Source organism: Nomia melanderi, chromosome 12 (genome assembly GCF_051020985.1).
Source record: "Nomia melanderi isolate GNS246 chromosome 12, iyNomMela1, whole genome shotgun sequence".
NCBI lineage: Eukaryota > Metazoa > Arthropoda > Insecta > Hymenoptera > Halictidae > Nomia > Nomia melanderi.
The window spans coordinates 2,632,659-2,654,183 of record NC_135010.1 but is presented as its reverse complement, the minus strand read 5'-3'; the positions used below and the strand labels follow the sequence as shown (position 1 = coordinate 2,654,183).

At 38.3% G+C, this 21,525-nt stretch overlaps 1 protein-coding gene across 7 annotated transcripts in view; it reads left to right on the top strand.

Annotated features, from left to right (window-relative positions):
- Positions 1–21,525, top strand: part of ken (zinc finger and BTB domain-containing ken and barbie protein) — a 57,682-nt gene that overhangs the window by 26,754 nt on the left and 9,403 nt on the right. For 4 of the 7 annotated variants that reach the window (XM_076372854.1, XM_076372852.1, XM_031974800.2 and 1 more), the window contains 5 exons: positions 14,707–14,788; positions 18,711–19,001; positions 19,083–19,255; positions 19,575–19,802; positions 20,531–20,822. In XM_076372854.1, coding sequence (XP_076228969.1) covers positions 14,780–14,788; positions 18,711–19,001; positions 19,083–19,255; positions 19,575–19,802; positions 20,531–20,822 — 993 coding nt within the window. In that variant the 5' untranslated portion in view covers positions 14,707–14,779. Of the gene's footprint in view, positions 1–13,305; positions 13,367–14,706; positions 14,789–18,392; positions 18,625–18,710; positions 19,002–19,082; positions 19,256–19,574; positions 19,803–20,530; positions 20,823–21,525 lie in introns of those variants that run through there. The other 3 variants (XM_031974799.2, XM_031974801.2, XM_031974802.2) reach the window with 3 other exon arrangements.

Genomic DNA, 21,525 nt, shown 5'->3' with positions numbered 1-21,525 from the left:
ATTGATTTCGATAATCACGTAGAAATATATTCTCATTTGGGAAACTGTCTCTTGGATGTTTTGTGACTAGAAGAGAAAAAGGTGGGAGGATTGAAGAATTTGAAATTTTATGTGTATGTTGACTTTGGACTGCACCTGGGTTGTTTTGACCTAGATTTTTAAATACCTCATTTAACTTTTCCCCTTTTTCTGCTTAACATTAGAACTACCGAGCATTTAATTTGATTGATATGTAATTCGTATGAAAATTGTAACAATATATTTTCAGTTTCTTTAGACATTCGTTACAGAATTCAAGTGAAACTATTTTAAAAACCATTTCGAATATTCAATGCTTTTAAGGTATCAATAATTGCGAAATAAGAAAATCGGAACCAGTTATTTTGACTCGGTAGTTCTAGTGTTAACTTTAGCTTTTAGTTGATTTTATTCGATTTTAGTAAGAAGATTGACAGATGCATGTTGAATGGTGTGTAGAAAAAGTAAGAAGTGACGATGAGAGTGGGTCAAAAAATACATGGTACCCTTGAAATCCTATGAAACCTGCCTTTAAGGATTAATTTAGAGGGTTAACAAATGTTTAAGAAATACTTTAGTACATTTTCAAAGTCTGAGGTTCATACCAAAATACTAAAATAGATCTGATCAGAATACGGCTATACGAAATATTTGTTTCCTAAAAAATCTTTAATTTTCAATTGTCATTGAAAAACAAGTTATCGAAAATTACCATTTAATTTCATATTACAAATAACGAACAAAATTTACGTTATACATGTGGCAAATTCGATTTTAAACGATTTTATCATTGCGGTGCGAGATTTTGTGACTGCTGCTGTATGAACCACCTTTAATATTTTCATATTTCCTCGATACTCCTATTGCATCAAGGTCTTAAAAATGGAAATACTTAATTTTATCTAAATGTGATTTAAAAACCTTTAACAATGAATGCATGTTGTTTTTCCTGCAAGAACACTCGAGACTTGTAACCTGTAAATAATATATTTAAATAGTGTAGCAATTAACTATACGCTCGTTAATACGAGGAAGCTGATGAGGATTAATTCGATACTAAAAATAACAACAAAACATTGTTTTAAATATTTCACTTGTTTGACCTCATTTGCAAACTATACATAGCTATTTTCGTTTCGAACCGCGGGAATGTAACTAATTTGACTCAATTATTCACGGTGAGTGTTTGGTATCTATTCTTTAAAGACCTATGTTAACACACTATTTAACGTGGTACGAATATCGACTAGGATAAATAAAAATATTTAAAAGAGTTTTTGTTTCAAATTTCTTTTATGCTCAAAGTTTGTTAGGAAATATGTCGACATCATTTATGAAACAATCTTTTCATATAATAACAAAAGGAAATTTTAATCATTTATCTTGAGGGCTGTCATAAATAGTATAAATTTGATAATCTTTATAGTCACTTGTACAGGAAGATCAAATAAATCCGAAAAATATGAATCTGCGCAAAATGATAAATTACTACGCAGTAGCGTAGTTTGATTCCAAAAATCACGTTTCAAATAATCTAGAATCCAAAATTAAAATAATTATATATCAACACATTAACATACATAATTACTGTACGACATCTAAAATACCATATTGGACAAAAAAGTATTTTCCAAGCTTCAGTGAATTTAATAAATTTATCGCTAAAACTACCGAGCACTTAAACTGACTTTTTGAAATTCCTCTATAGAAACTTCAAGAGTGCATCTATCGAGAATTTAATTGATTTATAATTCAGTTTGTGTATTGCTAAATCAATTTCTGTAATAATTTCTCAGAGAAATTTACAAGAACCCATAGAAATGCATCAATACACGTGTTATTTGTTATTTTTTTAATAATTACAAAATGAAGAAATCAGGAATGGGTCGTTTTCACCCGCCTGGTAGTTTTAGTGTTAAATATTAATTTAAAAGTATTTACTGTTTCATAATTTTTTTCTCAATTAACTTTTCGAATTTTCCTATAAGAAGAACAATTACTAGTATCATATGGTGACAAATTCTTTAACCCATTCGAAACGGCGATTTTTTTCGAACACGGTCCCCAGGAGCGAAATTCTGTCACGGGGTTTTCCAATTAAGTTTTTTAAAATCTCTAGACGATAGTCATAAAAACTCAGTTTTCTCATTATTGGTGAGTATGTTTATTTTGTTTTCCTATACTTTACAGATACTATTAATTCAAAAAAAGTCTTATCTCGATGACTACTTTACTCAGAATAACTGATAAATGCTCATTATTATTATTGCACACACGCTGTGCAACCAGTCTTATAGCCTCGGAAATCAATTGCACACACGGTGTGCAATCGGTCTCGAATGGGTTAATTTGAATGTAGCTGAATTATTTTTAAATAATTTTGAAATTGGAATTGAATAACGCTAATGAATTTCATTCAAGCATACAGAGATAGAGTATTCCAAATTGGAGCATACGGAACGGCAAATCGACGATAAGACAAGTTAGGAATTCTGCAATTGAATGGAGTCCCATAAGCGCGACAGTGGCGCCGTCAGCGGGGATTCACAGGTAGCGCACGATCAGCCGGAACGCGGGGTTGCATAACATTTCGAAAAGTCGACGTAACGTGTCGGAAGTCATCGTTAACTCCGGCTACAGTCCCGTCACGACTGACCAAGCGTGAATAAACAAATGAATAACCGGGCACTGGTTTGGATCGGCGGTCCGTCAGTTTCGAGCGGCTCCAGCAATTTTCGTTTCGTTTGTTAAAACGGTAACGCCGACGGGGATCGACGCCGTTCGTTTCCGATTGACAATCGTAACGAGACATCGGGAATAATTATTCAAGGCTGCAGTGCGTTACAATTGTATCGGGCGGCCGGCTGTGCGCCGATGAAAGTCTCGTTGAGTTTAAAGAGTGCCGGTTAATACGTGTACACCAACGAACAAATGCATGCTAGCGCGCGCGCAAACACACACACACACACACACAGAGGGGGAGGAGGCGCAATGGTACGCGACACTGTTGTGCGAGAATACACCATTTGTTTCTCTCCATTGACGTCAAACGAAAAACACGGAACCGCGAGCGATCGAATCAGGAGAGAATTCATGGGATCAGAGTTACGTAATTAGAATTCTAGTAATGGACGGCATTGAATAACGGTCGGCGCAGGGATTCACGCTCCTTTATTTCTCCTTTTTGTTCGAGATACCTTGTCTCTGAAGTAGAGTCGAACAACAGAAAAAATATTGACAAAATGTTGGGGAAGTTCGCCGATCGATGGATCTATTTCAAGAATGCTAACCGCTCTGAACTATGCGGTTGCATAGAAAATGAGAGAAGCCTGGTTCTCGCAAAACGTTGGTCATCACTTGACGTTTCTCGTTTCCGTCTGACTCATTTATACGAGGCAGCAAGGCCAAGCCAAAAGCAGCGATCTTGGCTTTATTAAAATATACCTGCAAGGCGATCGCAAGGTAGCGAGAGTACGCACGACCAAATAAAAGAAGCGGTACGCTCGCGGCTCATTTCAAGAAGAAAAAATACACGTGTATTTATGCATTTCAATGGGTTCTTGTAAAATTCCATTCCGCCGTTCGGAACTATCTGTACAGATTGCGACGCTGTGGACGGATTAATATTCACCTGTTGCGTCGTCGCGAGGAAAATTTCGGGAAAACGGCTGTATAAGATTCACTCACGAATCTTCTATAAGAAAATCTAATCAGAAGTCTAGCTCTATACAATTCTACCTAGTGAAACTATTGTAAAATTGTTATAGGAAAATGAATTGTTAAGAAAGCCTGTCTTTGTTATGAGAAGAATGTTATTAAAATATTCAGTCGTTATAGTTTCATGAATAATTTCGCTCTTCCAGCGAACAAAATACACAGACGTTCAAGTTTTTATGTGGGTTGCTTGAAAAATATCGAGAAAGTATGAGAAAAGTTATAAATAAGTTTGAACGAACTGTTTGATTGTTTTCCAAAATACTTTCTTTCAAAATTAATACATTTTCCACTGTATCAGTACTTTCTAACCTAAACAATGTGAAGCTCCACGAAAATAATAAACTTCCCTGTTGAAAGATTCCCAAAACTTCCGCAGCCAGCTACGTATATACTCAAAGATTTCGTTGCCATTTGTTTCCCCTTTTTCTTCTAAACCGCGGGTATCGTGACTGATCAAATATTTTTGAACTGCGATGTATGTTCGCTTCCTCGTCGTATTTCACGGAATTTTATGTTCACCGGGTTGTATTACGAGAATTTAAATGCCGGCTACAGGGAGAATGAGTAAAAACAGCTATAAAATTGTCAAGTGTCGTTTAAAGCGTGCAAGCGGAGTCGGTGAGTTTGCCCTTCGAAACCAAAACGCTGGAACGACTAGCGCGCGCGAGCGCGTGTCCGCTCGTGGAGGGAGTGAGAAAGAGAGAAAGAGAGAGGGACGCGGTGAAATAGTGGAAAAGAAGGGAAGGTGCAGAGCGAGAAGAACGATCGTGATTGTGTAACATGAATGCACGCGAGTATCTCGCGGCCGCGTATACCCCTGCACGTAGGTGTATGTAGATCTTCTAGGTAGTGAAAGGTCATCCGTTTAATAGTCCTCAAACAGCTGCATGCGCGATCGGATCTCCGCCAGCCGATGACTAACCCGCGAGTCGAGCCATCGGAGAACCGCGGTGCATCTGCCGATGCGTAATCAAAAGGTTCAACAGAAGATGCTTTGACATTGAACGGATCGAAATCTCGTTGCGTTCTAATACACGCGCGATACTGTTTTCTCGCCTCGTGTTTCCAAATGAATTTCAGCCTCTCCTCTTAGAACTCTTTCAATTATATTCTAGCGTCTACTTGTTTCCAGCACCAGTGATTTATGAAAGATTCATATCGCTGCTTTGACGGCCATATTTTTTGTAGCGTCTATTACACGGTGTCGGTATGTTCTGGGGAATGTTCCTGCGGAAGTGCGCTTGTTGATTGGAAGCTAGTAACGAGTAAAATGCAAAATTTACCTATCTTTACAATTAAGGTGCTATAATACTAATGTGTTAGGGTTGAGTACTTTAATTTAATGTAAGTTTGAAAATAGAAGAATCAACGCTAACAAAGCATTCAAATTTTATTTATATTATAAGTAGGAAAATATTGTATGTACAATAAAATCATCATTATGCTTCATTAATAGGCTGACGTGAGATTAAATCTCTCCTGGATCTATTTCATCATTTTTCATGTTTGTTGCCTGGACCTCGGTAATTTCACACTTTTTATCCATCGATAAAAAAGAAGATAAACGTGAAATGAAACCTTCGCATTGAATCTAAGAATATAACCCAGAGGTTATGCGGTTAGCAAAACGTATGAAAATCTTTAGACAAATTCCTAGTTAGGTACCACCAAGGTGACTTTCAATTCAACCCTCGTTATTTTTGCATTATTTTTTCTGCACACGCTGAACTAATCGGAAGCGTTTGTCGCTGACAGAATTGATCCGACGAGCCTGAAGGAATTCTCAGAGGCATCGATAATGTTGATCGGGCGCAGGACAAGTCTCTTCTTTAGATTATGCATCAGGTGCGTACATGTAGGAAGCACTCACTTGTTTTTTCCTACGAGAAACGCGGAGACGCGCGGCTCGCTCGACAGAGCCTGATACATACGTGACTATTTATGCGCACACGTGAAAACCGAAGCTGTGCGAGCAACGTGCAGGTAAATAAACATATTCCCCCCACGACGTTGGGGAGAAAGGACGAGCGTCGAGGATCACCAGAGCCACGTTGCCAAAGTCCACGCTGAAATGCTATTCTTTTTCCTCGGCGTGTTCGCGCGGTATCGCTCCCTCACCGCGTTTCCGCGTTTCCGTGCGATCCTGCGGCTTCGGTGCGCCGAGCTCGGTTGTCCTTCTGGTTATGCAACCGAATAAAAGTGTCAGACGTTCAATATTACGTCTGACATCATGTTTATCGCGCGAAATCCTTAAAAAAGCTAATCAGCTGGGGAAAAGACGTATTCAACGCGGAACACTTTCACGGTTCCTAAACGTGCCACGGTCTGGGTAAGAAACGGTGACAGAGTCTTTGACAGTGAAAGTATTCTCGATTTCGGGTGTGTTTCCATGTAAAACGCCTACGCTATTTTTACATTGCACTTATCTTTCACCTTGCAGCAGTGCGTTACGTTTATTTTTTTCTATTGCAATCTTGCATTCTATTCGTCTGTTTAGCAATTCAACTGTCACCGCTAATATTGCATAGGCGACGTAATGCCCCGACTTGAAAATTCATTTTCATGGCAGCGTGTCAACCGAACTACATTTCACAATTTCGACTTTCTAATATATTCTTTCGATCTTAAAAAACTCGCGTGCGTACTGGTTTACCGGTCAACGCATCGAAAAGCAACTCAACATCGAAGACATCGCAAGGTTTATTATTACCCGAAAAAGCGAAAGGAAAGTTCAATTCCCGTTGACCTTGGGACCGTTTCTCCATCACAGGACGAATTTCCCAAATCCGACCGTCTGTGGTCCAGGAAACGCACACCGGATGGTTCGGCGCACGCGCGTAACGAGCATGCCCTTCAGATCCACAATGATGGAGCATCTATTAGAGGAGGCGATTGTTCTTATATAATGAATGGATCATGTAACTAGCCGCTTCACGGACTCGCCTCGAGAAACGAGAGATACGAAGAGAGACGAGGAGAGAGCGGAGAGAGACCGAGAGAGAGAAAGAGAGAGGGGAAGGAGAAAAAGAGAGAAAAAGAGAGAATGTGTCTGTGTATGAGTGACGCGGAGGGGAAGAGGGGAGGAAAAGAGAGATAGACGGACGGAGAGACAGAAACGCCTTCGCGCATATACATACAAGGCCATACGACGTGTGTCGTGTACACGCGTCGCCGTATACCTGGCGCGAGTGTGTGCGAACACGTACCAGTTAGAATCAGCTAGGTTGGTACGTAAGTGCAGCTGAAAAGGCTTTTTACTTTCTGGCCTTGAACGAAATGTATCCGGTGACTCGACGACCGCTGATCGGCCGAGGGAACTTCGTCGTTCCCCTACGGTCGTAACGAGTCCTCCTCGCTATCCTGACCGCCGTTATTTTTCGCGCGCGCGTCCGATGTCGCCGTGCGAACCGATTCCTGGCTTAATTGCCGCTACGGACAAGTGGATAGGATAATAACAGGTTCCGCGGTGCCCGCCGCGCCGCGTCGCCGCGCAGTTATCGGGCCCGCGGTCCGGGGACGTGTCGTCGCCGTTTATTGTTCTCGCTCATTACCGAGGCATTCCAGAATCGCGGAAACCGAATGACTCTCGACGACGCCCGAAATAATATGATCGGGTTCCGGGAAATTTACGTGACGCGTGCTTCTGCTTTCCCGCGGACGCGGCTCACGCCGGTTAACCCTTTCAGCGAGAGTGGAAATTTTCATACGCTTGCGAGGAATGCCGAGCGACTTTAACCCTCTTTGTTTTAGAATAACGTGTGAGACTCGTGGTGAACATTTTAACTCTTTGCACTCGCGTATCATGCTGAAGATAGTAAAAATTTGTTATAGAAGGTTGGAAATTGTTTTAAAGTATACCACACTTTAAAAGATTATACTCATTAAACGTTGTTATAATAATAATAAATGAAATAAATATAAAACGTTGAATTTTACCGCTGTAAATTTCTTTAATTCGTTTTCTTAAAAATAAATGCATGTTTACACTTAACAACATTGAAAATCAATCGAGTGCAAAGAGTGAAATAGAATTCAAGGAACATAAATATTACGGAATTTCTTTGAGTTTAAATGAAATATTATTCTTCTGTTATCAATTATTATGTTGCAGGATGAACATAGACATAGAATATTCATAGGATATTTCTCTTTTTTCAATCAATTATCACTGACAAAGTTGTTGTGTCGATCACAGTTGAAAAATAAATCATAAGGCAAGGGGTTAACTCTTCGGCTCGCGATATCGTGTTAGGTTCGTAGAGATTTCAGAGTTTAGGTACAGGGGTCGTTTCATTCTTTTCGGTTTGATTCGAATTGAAGGTTATGTTTCTATTGTCGATTATTGTGATTTGAATGCAGATGTGAAATGAGAATGGAGTTTCCTCCTTTTTTCTGTAACTTATGAATAGCGAGGGAAAGAAATCATGGGATAAGGAGTTAAACGAAAACTATGTTTGTAGAAAAGAAATTTGTTTCCGTTAATTTGGAGCTGAAGTTAACACATTGCGCACTGGTAATGAGAAATTTCGTTTTTATGTAAAGACACTTAGCTATGCAACTTTGCTAATTACCACAGTACTTAAAAAACTATTCAAGTTGATTCGAATTGATTATCTATGTAAAACATATTACATAATAATATGATATCTGAGATTTCCTATATATATAGTGATATAAGTTGATCACACTGGAAATCGTCATCCGTACAATTCAGTTTTCTGAAAATTAGTCGGTACACAATGTGTTCATTAATTTCGACTCAATATCAGTTACAGATTGGACATCCTTTGTTACTATGAAAAGCAAAGATAAGTTCGAAAAATTTTACAAGAAAGAATTGAATTGTAAAAGAGAAATGATCATGATGTATCGTTGTTTGCACTTTCCATAAATGTTTGGAAGAGTGATGTATGAATAGCTCACTTGCCAAATCAATTAACTTCACTTTTTGAATTTTTCAAGATTTTATCGTTAAGAAGTTTCATTGGCTCTTAACTTTTCATATTCGAAATAAATTTCCTTTTTACTGGGTATGATACCACCAAATTACAAAAATTCTATTGCCTCTGCAGAACTTACAGTAATAATAAAAATTATTTTGGAGTTATACTATTTTCTACATTTCACAATTCTTTAGATTAAAGCTGTACCTCTAACAATGAAGTAAAATACGTTTTATAATGATTATTTAATCTTCTATTTAAAGGAAATTTTGATAATCGTTGTATAGCTATTGCATCACTTCTGCACTTTCTGTTGTATGAAGTTAATCGATTTGGCAAGTGAGCCATTCATACATCGCTCTCTGGTGCTCGAAAGGTTAAACGGGCAGCTCTTTCCCCGGTTTTCGTTTCATTTCCCGCGTTGTTATTGCTTTTCGTAATTCCCGCTCTCGCGAGATTTTCGTAAGAACCGCTGAAAACCGGGGAACCGAGAAAGACCGGGAGAAAAGGAGAAAGAGAGAGCGCGAGCGTGTGCAGGGGAGAGAGAAAGAGGAATGGAGAGAGCACGTCACAGTCGACAGAGCGATGCGTAAGTGGGAGAGCGTGAGAGACCGGCTGGAAAATAGCGATTCGAAATCGGGGAAAGGTGTGAGTCACAGGTTTCACGGGGTGTCATAACCCTGCCCTCAGCTCGAGTTACGCGTTTTCGTTTCGAAAATATGAAACACGCTGCTCCGTCCGCCTGATGAAGAATTAACGAGCCACGAAGCTATTTCCAACCGGGGAAAATGACGCTCGATTTCGAGCGCATTGTCAAGCGAGGGAATCGTCGGGACGAGGAAGTCGATTGCTGCAGCCTTAGAGGATAAATTTCATTTACCTCTTGAAATTAAACACTGTCGCCTCGGCGGAAACCTGTTTCGAGACACGTTCATTGAATTTTTCAAGCGATTGTCCATTTAACACTAGGATTACAGACATTTATTGTATAGTTTGTGTTATTGGTCTTAGAAACTCTAATATTCGTTCATTTAGAATTTGAAAATTGGAGGCTTGAAGATTAGACAATTAAAATTCACATTTGAGTTATCGCATCGATCAAATCGACATAAGTGTTTACTAAGTAATGTAAAATTTAATATGCGTCAAATTGATGCGTTTCGTAAATCTAGTGTTAATAAGAAGTATGCAATGGCTAATAGTTTAGATGAGATTTCAAATTGGCATAAGAAGAGTTTTGCAAGATATCTTTCAACTGTGTTTTGTTACTGCAATCATAATACTGCTCCCTTTATAAGCGGATTAATTTCGCGATGAAGATAAAGATTAAAATGAATAAATATTAATATTATCATTCATTCTGTCCTCATGAACGTTTAGGATCTACAACAAACGTACTCGTACAATGGACATTTAATTTGTTTCCCCATTGCAAAATTATGAACAATACGGTAACTTTCACGAAACGATTCATAAAGCGAGAGGTTAAATAAGTGCATTTCGTATGTTCGTCAGGTAGCGCCGATTGTATCAATACGATCTTCCTTTCTTCCTCTTATTCTCTGTTATGGTACTTTGTGATAGCGTTGCACCTCTTCGTAAGTTTCACGATGTTCCGAGCGAATGGTTTTCGAGGCTCGCCGGCATACGTATACACGAGAGGCCCGATGAGACCGCGAAACGTGGCCTATTGAGACTGGCGAAACGTAATTGGGCCCACAAAAAATGGAGCGGAAACGCCCGGACCCCATTACAGGCCTCGTAACGAGTTCTCTCCGCGTTGCTCAATCCTCTCTGGCTGGTTTGAAGGGTTTGAGCCGCCTCGCCTTAATCCGCACCGTCACGATCTGTTCCCCGCACGATAAATACCAAACAGCTCCATTATTTTCGTGAATCGTGCAGATCAGGTGACAAGGAATTCCGTGTATTAATCGTTCACGCCGCGAAAGCACGGAGATTTGACAACTCAAACCCCGCTAAACCGCTAACTTACCACATAGCGTTACACTTTCTCGTAAATAGCTCTCAGCTGGTATTAATTACTTGCTTCCCTCGGGGTTTAATTATCGCAACGAAAGTAAATCGTGCAACGATAACGCGGCCCAGTCGCATACATTACGTTCGAATGCGCTTATCGGTAAATCGTACAGCGACTGGACGGAAGACACGCAAATATGTTATCTTTCTCATCCAGGCCCCCTTAACACGTTCGTTTCTATCGTTTGTCGTAGAAATCATTCGAATCGAATCGTGTCAACATCATTTCTACTCGATAAAACCGAGTTCCTTAACAGAATATTAAAGGCACACAGAAGAAAGTCCAATGAGTTATTTAAACGTTGCGCCACATGCTTTGCTCTTGGGTAACGAAATACATAAACTTTATACGGTACGCCAGTGAAGAACAAATAATCAAGCGTGTCACAAATATATGGAGTTCTGCAGAATTAAACGCGAATTACGAAGAAAAACCGTAGTTTAAACACTTTCGTGAATGATGTCTTCGTGAGAAATGAACTCACGTAAATCCAAATTCAAATGTCTCGAAAATTCTTAACACTAAACGCACGTTCCGTGATACACGCGCAATTTTTGGAAGGAAACATTTTTCGTGAGATGCGCGTCAAAGAACAGCGGTACACGCCAGGAAACAGCGAAAACGTAAAGAAATAATATCAAAATATACAAAAGTCACCGAAATCTTAAACGTTACTTAATATTTCATTCAAAAAATCAGTGCACTTTATAAGCAAAATATATCCAAAAGTTCCGATGGCACAGAACGTGTCAACACTAAATGTACCGCGACCGGTCAAATGACTGGTACTAAAATTTGATTAAAAATTCTGCATTTTCCTTCGTCCATTGAAGTTTATATCAATTCTCTTACTATCTGATTAATAAATTTGTCAGCTTCTGTCGTTCCTTTCGTTTGTGTTTTCACAAAGAAACTTTTATCGTCTAACTTGTTCACTTTTATTTTGTAACCAATTGTTTAACCGGTTACGGTAGGGATAGGTACATATAAACTGCCGGCACGTTTAGCGTTAAAGAATATTCTCTATTTTCTGCTTACATATATGTATAAAATGATTTTCCGCTGGTGACAAAGGTGCATCGCACGGCGGGCGCAATGTATACGATTGTGGCTGATGAGGAGAATCGGGACGTCATAAATTTGATGATGCGAGACGCGTGGCAGGCGGACGTGTCGAGAGGGTCTTGTTCAACCGCGGAAAGTAATGGTTCCCAGCACGGGCGGGTGTCTCCTCCAATCGAGGCCTCGGTTTTTCATACGAGTGCTCGATCTTTTTCACCGCTCCGGCCCCGGTGCCGTGCCCTCCCTCGCCCTCGCCCCGGTGTCTCGCGCTTTAATTTCCAGCCTCGACATTTGCGTAACCCAGTTTCGCCATTGTTCGATTCAATGGTAGATCGTAACGTCCGCCATCCGGATAGAAGATTATAATGCCCGCGTGTACATGGTACTGCGCATCGTTGCACCGAGGTCTGTGCGAATGGAGAACCGCGCGGCGAACCGAAAGTGCATGTACATGAAATCGCGACGCGACGCGAGTGCACGCCGCGCAGAGGCGATAAGCGAGCGAGCGTCGTCCGCGATGCGGCTCGCGTAACCAAATTTACGAATTCCGCTAACTTTCTCCTCTTATCTTATCTTATCCCGACCTCGCGAACTCGCTGCACTAGTTCCCATTGTATCTTTATCCTCCTTTTTCTAACGCAAATGCCAGGCCTCGCCGGATTAGCTTGCTTTAAACCAGTGTTCGCGATGAGACGCGTTGATCGGGAAATGTTGATTTATTGCTTTCTGTTACGAAGGGATGTAGGTATTCGAATTATCTAGGTTTGGATATCTGTGTCGGAGATATTACGGAGGAAATAGTTTGAGGGAAAGAAGTGAATTAAAATTTAATTTTACTTTTTTTATGTAGAATCATGTTATTATTACTTTTTACTGATAGCTTTATTTTGAGTATTTAAAGACTGTTGAAGTGAGGCACTTGTTAAGTATACATATTTCTCAACATCGTCACATTATGAATACATATAGTAGCTATTAAAATTATATCAAATTTAAAAAAAATTGTTTTATTGTTTTGTACTATCGTTTTAATGAAACTTGTATTTTAAAGTGCCTATAGGATACATAGTTTAGTTTTTTTCGTGTCATAATTAATATAGAAGCTGTATTTTCTCGTCAAGAGATATTACTAATGTACAATTTTAACATAAAACCAAAGATCTAAATTGTAGAACGTATGCAATGACTGTTACACGAATTAATCATCATAGAAAAGTGACGCACCACAATAGGGTACATTAAAATTCATTATTAAAAGTTAGCTGTAACCTAAAATTTCAAATATTTAAACATCCCAATAGAAGGACAACTCGTTTATCGACCAATGAAATAACAGGGATTTCTACTTATCCAGCGACACATTTCGCGTCGAGTATCGTTACGCAAAGAGGGCGCAGCACCATCAAAGAGGAGGAGACGCCTCCGTCGGTAAAGCCGGTGAAGTCAGGCCCCGTTGTCCCCACTAGCGGAACAAACAGGCCGAGGTTTCTACATTTATCGATACAGGGCCTTGCTCCCACTAGGCTCGACCGGCATGAGACCCCGCCCGGCAGGTCTTCAAGGCCCAAATAGAAGAAGAAAGACGAACGTAAGCGTAAGCGTGAACGTAATGCAGCCGGTCGGCCGGCGATTGACCCTGAACTTCAGGCTGTGCTTGTTAACAGCAGTAACACCGACGCAGATGTATCAGCAACGATTTCCTTATACAGCGATTTTCTTAGCGAGAACCCGCTGGCAGATTATGTATGCAGCTCGAGTAATAATCCCAACGTTGTGCCATAATTCTGATTCAACGATCAATTCTTCCTACACCTTTCTTCGAACCATGGACTCCTCTTTTTTCTTCGAAATTTCCTGCAGACGTCCCTACCGGCATCGATTCTCAGAATCAGAAGATTATTCGTGTCACTTGTATCGATGAAATGGGAAATGGGATTGAGAAACTGATGTTAATTTAAAAAATGACGTTGCTTGGAGTTAACTACGAATTTCTCTTACCGTAGCTACTGTTATTACATACGCGAATTCTATAGTCGGATCAAAGTCAATTGGTCACTTAAGATCATCTCTCCAACCATGAATGACATCATAAACGGGTACTTCTATTACGGCCGTATTATGTATCCTGATTTTCTTTAAAGTAGTGGGTCAACATATTCGTACTCTCATTGTTGGGAGAAATTATCGCGGCGTTGGGAAATAAATGGCTGTTCGATGTTGTTACTTGTAAAACACTATAATGCATTTCGTAAATCACGACTGATCGCTTAAGGCCAACATGATATTCATTAAACATTTATTATTCAGAATTAATCTTTTAGAATGCTTTCACTTGCGAATTCACTTGTTTCGTCACTCGTGTCACGTTTTGGATACGCGCTGGCAATTGCTCTCATTTACCTATATGTATCATTGATAACCACTGATATAAATTATACAGCGATAATCACCATCTTTAAATATCAACGCCAAAGAATTGTTTTTGGCGATGGGTAATTATTAAATAAGTATTGAAGGTGCGACGGTAATTAATTGTCTTTTTCAAAAAATATTTGGCAACAAAATCAATTACACGAAAGTGCAACGTTATCGTGCTGTAATATTCAATTGTGTATGTGTATGTGATATTTCATAAATTGCTTTAGTATTGGCACGTAATGTTTGGCACAGCTCGTTCATGTGGTACGATATGCGTATGTTTTATTAAGAATTTGAAACAAAGTTTTCTTGCACGTACGCAGTCACCTTCTGCTGTTTTAATCTGTGGCCTAAAGCTTGTAAAACTGAAACTAATGGACTCTGCTTTTTTTATGTAAATTAATTTCAGTTATCATTTGCATCGAAACAATACTCATTATTAATCGTTTTCAATTCTGCTACATTTAATTTTGACCATAATATGAAAAACCAAATAAATTTTTGTTATAGAAAGCGGCCATTTATTTTCCATCGACCTGATATCAAAGAAAACCGTCTAACACCGTAATCTTCGATCTTCAATATGTCTCTCGTAAGATACCATTATTATTTTGTTTCTAAATATAGTTATAAGATTGGTAGTTGCGATACGATCTAAAGCCTAACAAGTGAAGAAAAAGCTTTACGTAACAACCAAGCCAATCACGTGGTCGGAAGCGATAGTGGGGAGAAGAAAGCTATTGACCTTGGATACGCCTAACTTTTGCTTCCCATAACAGGAGTGTCTATTGCTGTGAAGCAACTTTCGTAATTCAAAGCTATTTGCCTTTCTCTTTCACTCTTGTATCTTAACTTTTTCATCAACTCGAAGGTTCGCATTTACTACCTTTCATGCGAATATTCAGTTTGAGCAAACGTATTACGAGAAGAAGAGAGACTCAGAGTGTCGAAACCCTATACAGGCTATTCATAATTTGATGTGAACCGACTGTAAATAAATAGCAAGTTTTAAATATTCTTCTAAATAATTAACACGAACCATGAAACACGTAATTGTTACTCTCTTAACGGATTGGAGATAATATGCTATTTTACTTTACCCCTTGCCTTACAATAACGTGTGAGATTCGTGGTGAACATTTTAAATAGAATTGAACAAGCATGAATATTACTCAATTCCTGTGAATTCAAATTAAATATTATTCTTCTGTTATTAATTATTATATTGTAGGGCAAACATAGGCATAGAATACGTATAGAATTTTTCATTTTTTTCAATAAATTATGATTAACAAGGTTGTTGTATCGATCACAAATGAAAAATAAACCATAGGAAAAGTGGTTAATCCTTTTGTTCCACTCGTATTGTAACTACATTAATGATCTTTCTATTAAACTGTGATGGAATTAAAACCAAATTAACGAAATATACTAATTTATAAATACATTAAAGTATACAGAGAATGATTACATAAAATTTATTCACAAATATTTATTATCCAAAGAAATGCTGGTTATTATATATACATTTCGGATTAAAGTGATTCAAACACTGTATACAAACTATAATCCTTTACACTTCAGAAGTTTTTTATTAGAAATACTCAACATTCTCTGACAATATACACACGACGTTTAACGAGCAATGGCACGTAAACTAAGAAACAAAACTGTTTTATTTTAATATTTCACGTATTGATACATTATACAAAGCTTAATATTAAATATCAACTTATACAATTTTGCTATTTCAAATCCAGCAGTGACTGACAGATACTTATACACTGCAAAAGATTAGAATTAATATTTATACTTTTAATTTTAATTAGTAAATTAAATACAAAAATTTTTAATACCTCAAATAAATTATGAAATGATGTCAGCTTAATTTGGTAAAGATTGGATAAAAAAATAGTATAATTAGTTTGTGGACATTTGACTGCATAAAATACAATAAAATTATATAACCTTAAAATTTCATCAAATTTTCATATCATGTTTCAATACACCGAATGCCTTCACAAAAAACTAAATGTCTCATTGCTGTAGAGTCGAGGAAATTCGTTTTTAAAAACCTGAATTAACCCTGCAGAATAAATTCTTTAAATAAATGGGAACATCAAAGAAAGTAGCATTCGCGGCCGATTGCTTAGACAAATGGAATTCACGTCCTCTTCGTGACTTTTCCTCAAGGTCTTCCTTTCCAATTCGATCGAATCATTCATCGAAGGTTATATTGATGAGTATCTTGCTCTTGTATTACGCCGGTGTCATGCGATAATAGTTGCAACGATTCGCGGTTAGTTTTTACGCAGCTCAAAGAAATCTATATAATAAAATGGAAACTAAAAAGTCAACATTTCTGATTTCTCATTGATCATTATTTTAATATTTTTCTATCCCATAGATCCTACCAAAATTTGTTTCAGTCGATATATCTTTATACAAATAATTTTTGTACGAATAAAACTTTATTAAGTCACCGGTGACTCCCAACCAAATCGAATTATTATAATTCACTCAATTAAACGATGATTATTTGAAAACATTTCTACATTCTAAATAATGCTACCTAATGCGGTGACATGCAGCTAGATAAATGTACAATAATGATAATGCAGTTCTATCAAATAATTTAATATAATATTTTTTCCATACTCTGTATTTTGCTCTCTGAAATCATGCGGCATTCAACATGTTAAAAATATTAAACGTGACATTCGTTTTCAATATTAATCTACTATAAGCGATTGATCTCGTTAGGACACTTTGCATCCGCTCATCGCGATAATTTTCCTCGACTCAGCCTACAACTTCAGAGAGGGGAAAAAAGGGAGCGAAAGTTTCGCTCGCGTTCATGAGTCCCGATCATGAAACTCATTGTGCCTGGAACACGTTTGACATTGCGGAACGCGTCGATGCTTACGGCATTGGTTTCATAATATTAATTATACTTCTGCTCCTTGGGAGTACAGCGTGAAATCAAACTTTCTCTCTCGCGGTCTCCCTTGGAGACACGAAGAAACGGCGCGCGGCGCTCGATCAGCCGTTCAATTCACGATCGCTGCAGTATCGGATGTCAAATTTATTAAAACGGTAAAAGCGAGCCCGGCAGATATGCTCTCTCTATTTGTCGTTACGTCATCAGCGCTTATTGGGCGACGCGTGCACAGGGATTTGTTATAAATAAATCATATCTGTGCGGCGTGTATAATTTGTTACGACGTTTCGAACGAATGCATAATTTATCCCACGACAGTCGCGTTACTGCGTTATTTTCTAATCGCGAATTAAATTGCACCGGCGGTTACATGACTCATGGCTGCCAGCCGGCCGATCTTCGACGTTTTACTTCTCCAAGAGGAAGTTTCTCGAAGAATTACCGCGATCCGACAGGATTTTCCCTACCGACGAGGGAATTAATGAGCAAGATCGCGGACTCTTTTATTGTTACGACCGAGACGCGATTCTATTATGTTTATCGATGCACTGTTACTCACGAACAATTACGACGGTGGCCAAGCGCAGTTGATTTCTCTTCCCAGAAAGATAAAAATTCATCATTTCATTTTTCCGAGTAATGAACTTAATTTCAACTGCTGGAATAATTGCCAGGTTGGCGCATCGTTTTCTTGGAACTTGATCTTTTCAGATAGGACGCGAGTTATATAATATTTCTATGTTAATGGGGAACAAATTGCGAACCATAGTAGGACTATAGTCCACGTACAAGTTCTGCTTGGAAGATAAGAATAACCTTTTTAAGTAAACTTTAATCTTCTTAAATAGTTTTAAATTTCATTTTATGGAATTAGTTCATCGTAAAACATGAAAGTTCAATTTACAAATTCGTATAACTTCAGTGAAACTTTAAAAGAAGGAATATTTCACTTTGAATTTTCTGAAACGTGTATGCTAGGATGTAGGTCTGCATAATTCTCTTCCGAGCACTCGTGTAAGAGTGAATTTCACGACTGAACAGTTTTGCCTTTTAATTACATAGATGAGCTATCATTAGACAGAATTCAAGTCCTTAGCAGAAAGCTAAGCGAATGTCAGAGAAACGTGAGAAACATAATCTTGCGACACGTCACCGCCTTCCGCCGTTTCTAACAGAGGCGGGGCACGGAAGGATGAAATTAGTGTAACGAAGCTGTCTTTGCATGACGCGAACCGACAAGACCGCATTATTGGGTTAAGGACGTCACACATATTTCACTTATTTCGCTTTCCGTTGCGACAGAATTGCTCGCGGAAATCTGGCCGCACATTTTTCCACTATTACTAAACCGATAAGAAAGTTTATATCAATTCAACAACGTACAGCAATGCCTCACTAGTTATGAATAACTTACTATTACGATCTACCTTATTCTGCTCAACTGTATCATCTCGTTTTTACTTTCTAGACAGATATAGCGTATAACTGTAAATTACCCTTTTATCCACGTTTCTACTATTAACTAAATATTATTTACTAATTAGTAACTAAAATATATGTTTCATTTTTCCAGACGATGTATACTGACGGTCTCCTGACACTTCATTATGGGAAGCATCCAGCGACCTTGGCCGCGGAGGTCGGCGCCTGGTATACCGGGGACCGTCACGTGGACGTGACGTTGGCTTGCGACGATGGGTCCGTTGTTAAGGCCCACCGCGTTGTTTTAGCAGCAGCTAGTCCTCTCTTGGCTGGTCTCCTTCGCAACCCCGCCTTGGATCACGTGGTCCACTTGTCTGGGGTTCGAAAAACCCAGCTGACTCATTTGCTGGAATTTCTCTACAACGGAGAAGCTCTCATACCGGTAAGATCAGACAGTCCGATGAAGATTTCGATTCCAAGAATGTTTATTCCAAGATTACGAATCACATTTGTATCGTTTCAGTCGACGGAGCTGACACCGTTGAGGGAACTATTCGAACTTCTTCAAATCAAGTCAGAGTTGTTCGAACCGAATCAACCTCAAACCTCCAGCAACTCAGACCCCGAAAGGATACCCACCCCTCAGCCCTCGGAGGGTCAAGAAAGCTCGAGCTACGAGTCGCAGTACGACGGCAGGTTGGTAGAGCTCGCTTGGCGCGAAGGGTTCGTGAAATGTCACAATGATCAGCGAAGCAGATACTGCAATTTCCGAGATAGGAAACTATTAAGATTAATTCCTGGTTTCGTTTGATCTTTGCTCCGGCTGAAGGCGGGGGTTACGCAAGCAATCGATTCGCCTAATGTCATTCGTTCGCGCCTTTAACCCCTGCTTTCAACGTTTCTGCTCAAGTTCCCAGATACGACCGGCTGATACACCGCGGTCGGATAATTTGAAAATTGCCGGTAATCTGCTCCTCTGCGGAGACACTTATATCATCGTAAACTGACATTTCAGGCAGTCGAACAATCCCGCGGATTGCTGCTCGGTGCTCATAAAAACCGAGGGCTGCGAGGAGGAACCGGAAGTGGACGTGGAAGGCATTGAGGGGGAAGCGCTGCTCACGGAGAATAGGGAGAGCAGTATAGAACCGCCGAGGAGGAGGGATAGCTCTGACCCTGTGAATCTAAGTTTAAATTCTGGAACTTCCACTACTAGCGAAAGTTCTCATGACATTGTACCTAGGTACGAATTTATTTAAAAATCTTTGAATAATCCTTGAATAATTTAAATAATAAATATATGTAAGCCTATAGATCATACGTAGGTCGACTAATGAATTATTCCTACCTTTCTTTATGGTCAAATATTTCCAATGATTTATGATAATTGTTTCAAAACTAATACATCGCTCCATGACCAATTTTATGGTAGACAGCTCGATACATTTTATTCAGATATAGATAGTAATTTTTTATAATTTGTATACAATTAAACAATATGTATCTATATCAGTAGCATTTGAACACCCTTTTATAATATTAAATTGTACTTAGGATGACAATAAGTCAATTAATAAGTATTAATGTTTGTATTGCTTATTATATATTGTTGTTATTTATTTTATGAAATAGAAGTTAACTATTATATTCTGGTTATCAATATTTGACTTTAACAATGAATGTAAACTTATGTATATTATAATCTTTGTTCTCGTAGTTTATTGAAGATAATATTTTAATGAAGACAATTGCAGAAGAAATTGTAACGCAAACGTATTACTTTAGTGATTTCACTTACTAGTTTTATAACTAAATAGGACTAAAATTATTTTCACCGTTTTTTGTTATTTAAAATAAAAATTTTAAATTAAAGAGAGTAAAAGAGTAAAATTAAAGTAGGTAAATACTTATTTATCGACTTTTGCGTCTGTTGAAAAAAATCACATGACCTCATATAATTTTCTTTACCAGGCCAGAAAAACAGTTATTGGAAAGGCGAGAATCTCTAGAAGAAGTTGAAGAGAGGAGAAGACAACTGTCAGCTCGACTCGCATTAGGCTTAGAACCAGGAAAACGGAAACCAGAAGAAATACCTATCCCACCTGCGGAGGCGTATGTTGTCACTCCCCATCGGAAACGAAGGCCAGGCTTTCACAATGCACCCGCACAGAATCCGGCTTTTGTACCATTCAACCCTGGATTCGAGACGCCGAGGCGGCTGCAAGCGCCACATCCTCTCAGCGTCTCGGCACCACCATACCTGGTAAATTTTAGTGACATATAATAATTTTATAGCAGTACTGTTATATATTTTTATTGGTTGTCAGTAAATGTAAACATTTCAAAGGAAAATACGATATGGACTACTTACTGTTTTAATATGTGTGAACATTTACATTTATATTTAAATTAAACGAATAGATAATAACACTTTTTCGTAAAGTAGTAAATTGACATGATGTTTGTACCAATGAATATTGCTGCTTGAGTCAGGATTTATTATACATGTACATACATAAACTTAACATGGTATTTATACGTAAATTCGGGAAATTAAGAAGCATTAAATTAAAAGATTATATAATTTAAAAAGACAGATTTTCCTGGTAATGTTAGGCTTTTTATCAAAGTAGTTATGCATATACCTTGCAATCGAAAAACATTATTTCAAGATTTTCAGAGTTTAAAAGGTAATTTAAGCCTCATAAGTCTGAAACGATAATGCATTGTTTTGTATATATTATATTATCATAAATATTTTGAGATACAAGCGATTTATTACTTGTAACATAAAACTTCACACTGAAAATATTAATGTAAGCAGCAATACGCGTATCTTATTTCCTATTTATAAAACATCTGCATAAAAAAGTCCTGCACTCATGTTATCTCCACAATTTCAAATTTATTTTAAAATAATCGAACTATATTCAAATTAATTTTTAATACTAAAACTATCAGACGAG